This window comes from Nyctereutes procyonoides, unplaced genomic scaffold (assembly GCF_905146905.1).
Source record: "Nyctereutes procyonoides isolate TBG_1078 unplaced genomic scaffold, NYPRO_anot_genome, whole genome shotgun sequence".
NCBI lineage: Eukaryota > Metazoa > Chordata > Mammalia > Carnivora > Canidae > Nyctereutes > Nyctereutes procyonoides.
Genome location: NW_026575159.1, coordinates 16978629 through 16991241, shown reverse-complemented (window position 1 = coordinate 16991241; position 12613 = coordinate 16978629). Strand labels below are relative to the sequence as shown.

Below are 12613 nucleotides of genomic sequence, written 5' to 3'. Positions count from 1 at the left end.
AAAGAAAAGGCCCTATATTACAGCTAAACTACTATCAGTTGTGTCTTTTAGCTTTTAGAACACAACTTGGCCCTCAGCTCCTGTCCTTTTAATAGTGAGCAGGAGGATGGAGGCACACAAAAAATGTGAGAAAGACACTGTTCTAATCTCCTGAGGCTCGCTAATGGACAGGCACACTTAGACAGCTCACGTAGCGCTCCCCTCGCTTATCACTGACCGCGCTGTTCTAAGTGGTTCCGGGACCCAAGCTGATAAAGTTTGGGTCTGCCCATCTCTTGAGAAAGTAACATGAAGAAACCTCTTTGACCTTTTTTAAATAATGATTTTACCATGTGAAGTTTTCAAAATGCAGCTGACTTGACTTTGCTGTTAATAACCTCTCTGGGCCTTAGTTTCTTAAACTCTGAAACAAGGGGGATAATGAGAAGCCTCAGAATTATGTGACTTCTTTCGAATCACTTAGGCTATAATTCTTACACTTACACACACACACACACACACACACACACACACACACACACACACAGAGCACAAGCCCAGATAATCTTTCAAAACCTGTCTCAACGATTTATCTTAAGAGTGTGTATTCTGAACATTTACCTAATTTATTCTAATCATCTACCCCATTCCTTTCACTTAAGTGTAGGCATAGTTTGACAATGTGAATTTGAGGGCCAAATTCCCAGCTTATCTCTCACAGAAAACTTACTTAACACCTTATGCCTGATTCCTGGTGTTCTGTGTAGCCTGGACTTAATGCTTTCTTTTTTTGTCTAAGCCCAGGAGAGAATCATCTAGCCAGTGATCTAAAAGAGCAAATCCCATCCGTCCTAAGGGCCTCTTCCCTCCATCTGCTTTGGGACACTAGATGATCACACTTGCCCAGAGTTTGCCTCTGTGTCCTGTATCTGTATCACAGAGCTTCCTTGGCCATAGCCGCTCATGTACTCTGCACTCCCATGGGCTCATTCACCTGGACCCCCCCCCCCGCCCCTTTAACTGATCTACAAGCACTTGGGAGAGGAAGTAGCCATTGTAGGTGCTATCACTGTTCATGGGGTGAGACCAGAGAAGCCCAGCGATTTAGGCCAGAACCTGGGACTCCTTATTCCTTACATGGCAAAGCTTTCTTAACATCAGTGGCTTCCAAACTTCTTTTCAATCCAGCTTTCTTCCAACTATTTATTCAATGAACCAGCTTTTTGCAGACCTTTTACATCTAATCCCATGCAGGACAGATCAAACACTGCCGTTCATCTCACTCTCCCCTCTGCTCCTGGCACTCCAGCCAGGCTGAGCTATCCTCTGCCCATTCCAAGCTTGGTCCTGCCTCCCCAGACCATCCAATCCCCTGAAGACATTCTCATCTCACATTCCTCGGAGGAGTTGTTGCCATCTGAAATTATCACATACATGATTCCACTCCCCTGTCTCCATCCACTGGTTTATGAATGCCACAAAGACAGACACTACTTGCTCCCTGCTCTCTTCCCTCTGCCTTGCACAGGGAACTGGGCAGAAAGCAGTTGATAAATCTTAGATGAATGAATGAATGATTGAAGGGAAGTAATGCCTGTCCCCTAGCCCTGGTGTAAGATTTAATAAGCTAACATATAGAAAGTACTTGGAACAGTGCCTGGCATGTAGTAAGTCTTTGCATGTGACAGCTCTTATTGTCACTAAGGGCTTGCTCTGTGGCAGGCACTCTTCTGAGTCTTTCACGTGTATTAATTAACTCATCCAGTGAATAATTGTAAGTAGGGGTCTTTATAATAGCTGATTTCCACCAGGCACCGTGCTAAGTCCTTCTGTGCATTATCTCATCCACTCTGCCCAGCAACACAGTAAGATATGCTCTTCCTTATTTTATAAATGAGAAAAATCAGGCTGAGTCATCACTGAGTACTGTGTGGCTGGTGCCTCAGTGCAGGTGAGATGTAGTAGTCTGGGGACTGAACCCAGGCCTGTCTGCAGAGGCTGCACTTCCAGCCACTGCACTCTGCTCCCTGCTGCCCTCCTTCCCAGCCCTCCTCGCTCTGAGCCACATTATTTTGAGAGCAGTGATGGGAACCATGGAGCTCTATAGATGCCCAACTCTCCAGAGGAAAGAACGACTGAGAGAGAGGGAGAGAAATGGGACTTAATTACTTCAGTCTGGACTATATTTTAAAGCCGACTTTTTAACAGTTTGGGCTAAAGAGAAGTATGTTATTACACAGAAATGTTAAGGTGACATTTACAGTAATTGCTTTCTATTTGCCAGAATTCTAGCAGCATCTTCTGGCATATGATCTTGTTTTTCTTCAAAATTTCATATCTAATTCTATGGAGCCAGTTTTTATTGGCAAAAATAATTAATAGGGTAAAGGATGAAGGGGGAAAAAAATGAAAAGACCCAGTTTGGAGGTGGGGAGAATCAAATAGGATCACAGCATGCTATGGGTAAGGCAGTGTTTTGAAGCAGGTAGAGGGCAGGGTGGCCATAAAAGGATTTTAGCCAAATGAGTGATTAGAGGAGCAAGAGTGACTTATTTTTCTTTTTATATGTTTATATCCAAAAAAAAAAAAAAAGAAGAAGAAGAAGAAGAAGGCATGCAAGCAGTTAACCATTTATCAGGAGTAAGGGCTCAGCATGGGGTCTGGGCAAGGATTTTGGAAAAGTTCAGGTTTGAAAATTTGAGAGTAAACTCTGCCAAGTGGACTTTAATAGGAGTCCATGTAATAATTGGCCTGGGAGTTTTAACCAAAAAAGTAGATGCTTTGAAGTGCTGGAAACAAAAAGAAAATTTCATGGCAGTTTTATTAGCTCATATGATCAGCAGCAGATGATAAACGACAAATAGGTCTAGAGCCTTCAGCAGTCCAGCAGAGTCCTGAATTTTGCAAACAATTGAAAGTTCAGCCCAGCAGCCTGAGCAATTTAAACTGTCAAGTCATAGACACTTCTGATGAGTTAAAGAGGCTGAAGCTGATCCAAATCTGAGATTGTTGGAGCTGGAAGGGATTTTTAGTCTTCTAAGCCAATTCATTTTGGACATGGGGAAACTGAGACCCAGAGTTCCCAAGGGCACCTGGCATCCAGATCTGCTGCCTGTCCATCCAGTGTTTCTCCCATGCTACCTCCCATTCCTCCCTATAGTCCCAACTTCCCAAGGCCCCACGCCTCTACACACCTGTCCTGCTTTGCAGGGGACATAGTGGGAATTGGTGAGACCACCCCCCCCCAGGGGGGGGCTTTGATCTGCCTTGAAGAGGGTAGTTCCCTAAAAATTTGAGGAGGGGACTTGAAACCCATTGACAGGATATTTTCCCCCTAGCTAAGGAAGGGCTTCTGCATCCTATATTTCTTCCTGTGACAACCCCTCCGCCCCACCCCCAGAGGGACAGAGCACTGAGCTAAAAATGTTAGTAGTCCAAAATCAAGAGCTCACCCAGGTCTAGCATGGGAAGAACAAAGAGCCACAATCTCAGGTGATTCGTGCTGACTTCTTATCCAAATGGCAGCATCAGTTGCTGTTCGAAACGTATCAGTAAATACTAGTGAGGACCTTCTCTGTACAGATTGTCCCAGAGCACTCTGTGCCTCCCTCCTTGATAGCACTTAACATATTGTCCTGTCATTATTTGCTTATGTTTCTGAGTCTCTTGCCAGCCTCATGAATCCATTCCAACTCCAGTGCCAGGCCATAGTAGGCCCTCAAAAGAGGTTGTTTGTGCTGGGCTAGTCTGTAAGGGATACGAAATTAGACCCCACCTTCAAGGATCTAGGCGTGGGTGGGATAACATGAGTCCATCGAAATGTAAATAATAAATTAAATAAAATTAAACAGTTGAATACAAGTTCAGGGTTATAGTAGAAGAAGCTCCTGATTAATTGCCAATGTATTATCCACAAAGAGTTTTTTTTTTTGTTTGTTTTGTTTTTTTGTTTTTTTTAATGTTCTATGGAGCCCTAGGTTTCAATAGAGATGCTGTAATGGATGGGATCACTTATGCCAAAAGGTTCTGGACTAACCATCCCTAAAGCACACGTGCACACACACACACACACACACCCATACATACGTGCATGCACACATACACAAGTACATATAAGCACAGGATCTTTTTGTTGTTTTTCACCTACTTAATTATTAGGGTTTTCATTCATCCCTCAGATATTTTTTGGGTGGCAACTATATGCTAGGCACTTTCCCAGGCACAAAGGACATTAGCAATGAGAAAAGACAAAAAGTCCTGCCTCCATGGAGCTTACGTGCCAGCAGGAATGTGCCATTCAGGCTTTCTTTTGGAAAAGTTTGCATTACATAACAAAAAGGGGCTGGTTCAAAAAGTATCCTGAAGAAATCATAGGAATTCCAGGACAATCCAGTGAAAGTGGCCTGGGATAGTCACAAAAAGCAGTAAAGGCCTTTTAGAAAAAAATAGGTATAAACTGGATCTGAGGAAAAGCAACATTTGGACAGATCAAGAGGCAGGGGCCCATGGGCAGCATGTTTGGGCACAGGCAAAAACTCCTGCCTGGAGGGCTCAGCGGTCAGGAGGGGCAATGAGAAAGCCCTCACAGGAGGCAGGCAGGGGGGCTCTGTCCAAGGCACCGAGCCCTAATTTTAGGAAGGTAGTGAATCTTGTCATTGAGTAAACTGATTGGGGCACAAGAATCCAACATGTGCTGTTGGGAGAATCATTAAAAGCATAAAGCTTTGTGAAACTTCGGAAAATCCCCCTGGCACCATGCAGCTTGGGCTGTTCCAGGCTATTCTGTGGGTCTCAACCATGGGTCCTGTTTCTGCATCTAAGGAAGGGAGAATTGATGCTTTTGGTCTCGGATCAATCAGCCAGCTGGAGGGTGGAGGGCAAGGGGACAGCTGCACCCTTGCAGAGTGTCACCTGACAATCCGCGGCCGTCCCCCCCCCAACAACCTGCAACTTAACATCATCCTTCTCCCCACAGCCTGCCTTCAAAGGCCTCACCTTCACCGACCTGCCTTTGTGCCTGCAACTGAACATCATGCAGAGGCTGAGTGACGGGCGTGACCTGGTCAGCCTCGGCCAGGTGGCCCCTGACCTGCATGTGCTTAGCGAGGACCGGCTGCTGTGGAAAAAGCTGTGCCAGTACCACTTCTCCGAGCGGCAGGTCAGTGGGCCCGACAGGCCACCCCTCCTCTGTCGCCTGACCCTCACACTTCCTTGGCATTTTTCTCCAGCTTGAGGGGTGGATCCCACCCTCCAGGGCCTTGCTGGCTATCTAGAAGGCAACCTTACAAAGTGTCTCTAAATAACATATGTGAGGGTTTCCTTTAAGGCGCTTTTGATGGAAACAAAAACAACCAAAAAAAAAAAACAAAAACAACAACTTACATTCTTAACCTATATGCATGCTTCACACCTTGCTTTAAAAAGTTCATAAAGAAACACCAGTCCTCCTCTTCTATAACAAAGTTAACTTTAAAAAGTAACCTTTTTATATATTACAGCTAATGAACTTGTATACATATTATTTCACTTTAGTCCAACACCCAGGGTAGGGTAGGTATCATTATGCTCTGTTTAAACAGACGAAGGGACTCAGGCCCCAAACCAGGGAAATGGCTCTCAAGGTAAGGAAACTGGCCTTGAGTGTGAATTTGAACTGGGAGCTTCTGACACCAGCTCTAGGCCTGTTTCCCCTCCTCATGCTCCCTCAGACTTTTCCCCCCAACTTTATATAGATGTGTGAGTTCAACAAGTTCTGTTCACGAAGCCACTAATATTTAGATATAAAATAGAGCTACTGTGCCAAGCAGTTACTGCATCTCCCTGGAAATAAATCCCTCAAGTCTACAACAAAGAAAAGATGGAAGGTGTTTATTGAGATCACCTGAACTTTTAAAGGACCATCCAAATACAGTTTAGTAGAGGTCACTAGTGAGATGTCACCAGCCACCTGTTTCTTTTAAAGACTGGCAAAAGCCACTGTTTCACTGGGTTAGAGTTCAGAAGGACCTTCTTTATATCTTGGCAGTTTTTTCCCTGGCAGTTGCAGGGGAATGCAAAAGGGGAAGGAGGGTGGGAACAGAACTTTTCAGAAGCACAAAACCACAAACCATCTTCTTGATGAACTCTCCTGCAGTTGTTTGCAATTTTCTGTATTCGTTTGCAATTTAGATCCGCAAGCGATTAATTTTGTCAGACAAAGGACAGCTGGATTGGAAGAAGATGTATTTTAAACTTGTGCGATGTTACCCACGGAAAGAGCAGTACGGAGACACCCTTCAGCTTTGCAGACACTGTCACATTCTTTCCTGGAAGGTATGTGTCTCGAGGTGGCTGCCACAGTCCCCTAGCCCATCCCCTAAGAGCCAAAGGCACCAGCATTGCAAGACCAAAGCCCTTCCTACTTCCCTGCTCTTCACTTCTGCAGCTCCCACCCCAGCCCTGCTGAAGGTGTGGGGAACACTGATTCAGTCCCCAGGGAGAAAAACTTTGAGAGGCCTTCATTTCCTCCACCCCTATTTTTATGGATACATATTTTATGTGTATGTATATTTTTGTACATCCCACCCACCTCCAAATTCTCTGATCTCTTTGTGCACTGGTGCACATGGACACACACACACACACACACACACACACACAAACACACACACAGCTCTTTAGTTTTTGCAGAACTTATGGCATTCTGGACAGAAGAATGTTGTTTTGAGGCTGAGCACAGCCTCATGGTGCTACAGTGAGATGCTTCTGAGAAGTCAGACCTAACCATGATGTTCCTTTCCAGGGCACTGACCACCCGTGCACAGCCAATAACCCAGAGAGCTGCTCCGTCTCCCTTTCACCCCAGGACTTTATCAACTTGTTCAAGTTCTGAGTCCCAGCACGTGACAACACTTCAGAAGGGTTCCCCTGCTGATGGGATGGCTGGGAATACAGAGTTTGGACACTTCATCTGTAAATAGTGTACATTTGAAACCTTGGCTCGAAACTTCTGAGATAAGTCACTGAGAGGACGTCGCAAGGGGAGAAATGCGGTTGCTGGCTGAGAATTTAAGAAAATGGACTTCTCGTTAGAATCGGTATGGAAAAGCAGAAATACTGTAAATAAACTTTTTTCTCCCTTTTTGCCGGCAAGACTATAAGGGCAGGAATTCCGTTTCATCGGTGAAAATGGAAATCCTCCTGATGTTCACTGACACTCCTTGGTCTAGTTCCCTAGGGATGTGGAAGACAAGGGGAGGACTCGAACACAAGATAGAACACTCTGTTTACAATGTGAAAATGTGCTCAAAGAAAGAGAAGACGAACATACGCGAAATCTCTGCGCTTTGGTTTCAATTGTTGGGGGGGGGCTTGTAAAAGGGCAAAGGAAGTACCACCCATCTTAACCCCGTGTGGGCATAGGGCCTTATCTTGCAAATCTATCACACAATTCTCTACCTCAGAAAGTAGGCACTGCTCCCCCTGACAGAGCGCATCACCCAGTAGGCCGCGTCTGCTGGTCTTGGTTTTGGTTTTTCGTCACATTGAAAGGGGTTTCAACAGGAAGGGATTCTGGAGGCAATCCTCATCATGCTCCAGACTTCCTTTTTAGGCAAATAGGCACCCTTTTGGAGTTGTGTCTTTTCTAGAACAACCCCGCAGCACATAGGCCTCGCCTTTCATGCGGTAGCTCATTCAGGGTGGCATAAGGCCAATTAAAAACAGTCCCAGAGGAGGTCCTCCTTCAGAAAAAGATAGAATTAGTCCCACCCAAGAGATGTGAAGACTTTTCGTATTCTTGTTTCACTTCTCGACTTGTCTGGGTTCCTGGAGTCTATTCACGGATAAGCGTATCTGTGGACGGGTGGGAGCCAGAGTGCTGATAAAAGCTGGGGAAACGGGTTTTACGTATCAGTGAGATGGTTTCCCAGCTGCTGTGCCTCATGGCAGGTGACAAGCCGAGGAGCTCTCTTTTTCTTTAGGTCCGACATCAAAATTGAATCAGCCTAAGCTAGGACTTCATGCAAGGATGACAAGAATAAAGCCTGGAATTCCCAGTCACAGGGAACAGAAGTACTGTGCGGTTCTTCCTAAACTTGCTCCACACCCCCTGGGGATCTTGCTAGGCAAATAGCAGCAGGTGTGGAAGAAAGGAAATCTCAGGACTTAAGGAGTTCGTTGTCAAATATTCCTGGGATGGGGGAGGGGACGTTTTTGTTTTTTACTTTTTATAGAACTTGGCTTTTCTACAACAATGTACATATTCTGGCAGTTGTGTTTGCTTTGTGCTTTTTTTTTTTTTCCTTCTTTTGCAAATAAAGTTGCCACCCTGCATGCCCTTGGCAAGTAAGTGAAGCAGAAATAGGAACTTGCTCACATTCACACTGAAGAACAGTTATATCCTTAGGGGTGGAAGCTTGGGGTGACCTGGAGAGGGCAAAGGTGGGTGAGCATGTATAGAAACAAAGCCAGGCACCGGCTGGCGATGCCGAGCCCCTTGCTGCCCTGCCCAAGTGTCAGCATGCTGAAGAGAAGGCAACCATCAGCCCCCCTCACTCTGCAGCACCTGTGCCTACCTATACACCAGCGCATCTCCATGTTTATCTTCATTATCACTCCCATCAGAAGGAAAATTTAATTTAATTTAAATGCTCCCCACTGAGCTGAATTCAACATTGAAGAATAAGATCTTGTTGGCTAAGGTTGAGCTTCTGGAGCCCCTGTAATACCTAGTGGGGTTTTTGTTCTCCCCTCCCCCTGAGTCAAAGTCACACTGAGAATGCAGGCCCTAGATGGTCGAATTAAAAACTTAGCTCTTCCAGAATTCAGATGTCTCTCAAATGGCTCAGCTTCCTGAAAGATATGGGGCGGAGCTGGGTTGATTGCGACTGTGAGATCTCTGGAACCTTTGACTCTGACATTTTTAGGTTTAGGCCTGCATGGCCTTCCACATCTGTCCATCACCTCATGACCTCTGCCCCTTCATACTGATCCAGGAGGTGGAAACCCCCCAGGCACCCTCAGGTTTGCAGTCCCAGAAATGTTGCCTGCCTTAAATTGTCAGCACCGAACTGGCAAACCAGTCTCCTTTGGACTGTCTGCAGCCCACGATTGCATATCATCCCCCAGGCAGTGAGGTGCATCTGCGCGAGACGACTCCTGCCACTAGTGGGAGGGTTTTGGCTTTCTGAGATGTTTCCCTTAGTGGTGCCTCTGGGCTCTCCCTAACTGTTGGCATCTTTGGAGGTGGTGTGTGACGGAGTCAAGGAAAACTTTTAAGGAGAAAAGAGAAGAAACCAACATTTATGGTTCTCTTTCATTGGTAGTGGAGAATAAGAAAGGAAATGGCAGGTGGAGAGGGATGGGGGAAGGAATAGAAATGGCCTATCTTTGATGCTGTGGTTTGTGTGAAGGCAATGGAGAAGAAACTAGCGGGTGCAGAGCATCTGTGTTGGCGCCACATGGCAGCTGTTCAGCATGGCCAGAGCCTCACCTATAAGTAAAGTGAGTGAAAAAGAAAATTCTTGTTCCCTGGGTACCAATCATCTTTAGAATTTCTATTGGCAAACCCTCTGGGGACAACCTAACCTAAAAAAACAAAACCAAAGAATCCCTGTCTCAAAACTGCTAGTCTAAAAGCCAGACGGACAAGATGGTGGAAACTACTAGAAGAGACAGAAGGCTCCCCTCTCTTTGCTGTACCTACCTAACCACTCCTACCCCTGTAACGTAGAATTGGAAATTTATGTCAGCTATGAAGTAATTTGGACTTTGAAAGAAGGAAGGAGTGTGTCCAGGGCAGGGTGAGCACAAATCCATGGGGATGTTATGTACAATCTGGTTCAACTTAAAGGTGTATAAGCAACAAGCCTGGAGCCTCTTGAGAGTAAAGCACAACATTTAGGGAAAGAATATGTGAGTGCTGACGTCATAGCAAGATTCAGAAAAAAAGTCCAATGACATCTTCAACTACCTTGCATTGTTACTTTAATGCTATTCCTTTGAGGAGATGGATCAGTGTCATGGGAGGGTGGGTGACAAAGCTTCAAAGAAAAACATCACCAGGGTGTCAGTTGTGAGATGACATTTATTAAGTGATGATCAATTTTATACCGAAGCGGCTCAGAGGAGTTATTTGGGGTGGGGTGGGTTGATAACCACAAAACAGTGCAACAGTGGGCTTTACTTGAGGGTGAAGGAAGGTAACAAGCATGCACCGTGTTATTGCCATGATTCTCTGTGGATTCGAAAACTTTTTCACGAGGAGCTTGCAATTAACAGGCTCCTTTTTTACTGTTGTTTCTTTGTGGGAGCACAGAGGGAGCTAAGAATTTCATTTGTCTAAGCAAGTGGTGTGATTTACAAGGTCAATCATTTCAAGACATGTTCAACAATGTATCATTTGTAGCATTGGATACAATGTTTACCATAAAATATGCACCTGACTTTATATTTTTTTGCCAGTTTATAGGGCAAAAGTGTTTTGCTATGCACTCTATTTTATGTGTGAACTTTTTTAACTGTAATTTTATGTGTGAATTTTTTTTTAACTAAACTATATCAACATTTTCTATGTGGACATCTGGGTGTTGTTGTTTTTTTTTTATCTGTTTCCAACTATCTGTGTCTGTGAACCATCCTTCTGACTGGATGCTGGCCTAAAATCCTATTAGTGTTTAAACAGACCTCAGAAACACCCTGAACCTCTAGACAAATGCTAAGAGATGGCTCTTTGATATATCTCGGGCTCACGATGTCTTCAGTAAACAAGATCATAACTCCTTTAAAGCCAACCTTTTCTGTAGAAGTTTTCTTCTGTGTTTTGTTAAAGACAGTAAACCCTCCATGGCTTCCCAAAGGAAGGAAACTCCTATCCCAGACTCTTGTGCTGGAAGGGAAGTTGAGGATGGTGGAGTCTGGCATTCCATCTGCCCTTCAACACGAGGTAGTGGGACATGTCTGAGCCCATCTGGTACTCAGTGGTAGACCTGAATATGAACCCGGGATTTTCTGAGGCCTTTACTTTGTACCCTCTATCCAGCATCCTTTGGTGTGTCCAGAGACACATAACACCTGGCCCGATTGTTCTCCACACCTTCACTGTGAAAGGCAAGCATGAGGGTCCAGTGTTAGGCATCTGGCCATTATCTTTTCCAAATATTTTAAAGTTAACATTTCTCCCTGGAGCCACTTAACATTTTTGCAGACTTCTGACCCTATTGTGAGTACACCATCCTAGTAAGTACAACCTGCTTACCATAAAGCAAACAGCATATTTTGACAAATTCACTTTTCCCTGGGTACTTTCATTTTAATTACAAAAGTGGCCCTTAAGACATATAAAGGCTGAGCAGCTGGCTTGCTTTCTAGAAACTGAGGTTCTGATGGTAACCAAGCGGGTATTTCCTCTCAGACTAAGAAGTACATTTAATCCATACCCTTCATCTCCCCATCCTCCGGCACCTGCCACAAGATCTGGTGAGTGTCCATCAGGGGTGGGGGGGGATCCTCCCACCCTCTGCTAAACGTCAACTTCACTAAGCAAAGAGGGATTATTCCAAGAGGCAGCAAGGAGCGAGAAACCACAAATATTTGTGACTTTGTCTGCTGGACGTTTTTCCAAGTGTCCCTGAACACAGCAAACAAAGCTTCCTGAGAAATCTTCCAAAATTCAGGCCCTGCTCCATTTGTCCAAAAATGGACGGCTGCTCCAGATCCCTGAAGCTCTTAAAACGCCATCTGCTACGACGTTACTTCTGGAGTTTGAACATGACTTTTTCTGTCTTTGAGTATAGCAATGTTTGTTTAATTAACGATGCACAAGTCTGTTAAACAGAAGGCTCCAAGGACTGCTCTATGCTTGAGAGCTCTTGGCACCATCTTTATTCTACCAAATGCCAATAACCCTGGCTAAAGGGAGTGTATATTAAAGCCCATGTCCTAAGTTCAGAAGCTTTACTCTTTTTAATAAAAAATAGGAGGTTGAATATGTAACTAAAAGTATAAGGTTAGTCTTGTTACATGCAAAGATGTTTATTTAATATTGTGTGAGCTAAGTCCTTCTGTATAAATTATTTGCACACTTTCCTTGCATGATGAACTGATTTTTTTTATAGTTGTTTGTACCAGACGGTGGCATATTTTTGTAAAAATTTTTTGACACTGAATTGCAATAAATGTTTTTCCAACAACACATTGGTGCATTTTTGGCGTGTGCCAATTCAAGTTGGCTTTTTAACATACTGAGTATGTTTATCTTTTGCCTAGTGAGGCTTAGATTCCTTGTCCCAGAAACTTATCATTGTTACAAAATTTCTAGGAATATGGAGAAAAATAAGCTTGCTGCTGAGTACCATCCTCAGTCAATAACAGCATTATGCGTAAACGGGATAGTTCCATTTGCTGTATGTATAATAGAATGATTAGGGAATCATGAGCTATGAAATCAATATCCATTTATTCATCAATAGACATTTCTTGAACAGCTAATATACACTGGACCCTGTGCAAGGCACTGGAAACAGGACAGTGAACAAGACAAATAGAGTGCCCGCCTTCATGGAATTTTGATTCTAGTGGGAAAAACAAAAACACACAAAGCAAGTAGGAAAATATTTAATTCGTAATAAGTGCTACGATAAAAATAAACAAGGGG

The 12613-nt window shown here is 44.3% G+C and overlaps 1 protein-coding gene across 2 annotated transcripts in view; it reads left to right on the top strand.

Moving 5' to 3' along the window:
• Positions 1 to 10537, top strand: part of FBXO32 (F-box protein 32) — a 32115-nt gene extending 21578 nt beyond the window's left edge. For both annotated transcript variants that reach the window (XM_055314172.1, XM_055314173.1), the window contains 3 exons: positions 4955 to 5137; positions 6148 to 6291; positions 6761 to 10537. In XM_055314172.1, the coding sequence (XP_055170147.1) occupies positions 4955 to 5137; positions 6148 to 6291; positions 6761 to 6850 (417 nt within the window). In that variant the 3' untranslated portion in view covers positions 6851 to 10537. The remainder of the gene's footprint in view (positions 1 to 4954; positions 5138 to 6147; positions 6292 to 6760) is intronic.
• The last annotated feature ends 2076 nt before the right edge of the window (positions 10538 to 12613 follow it).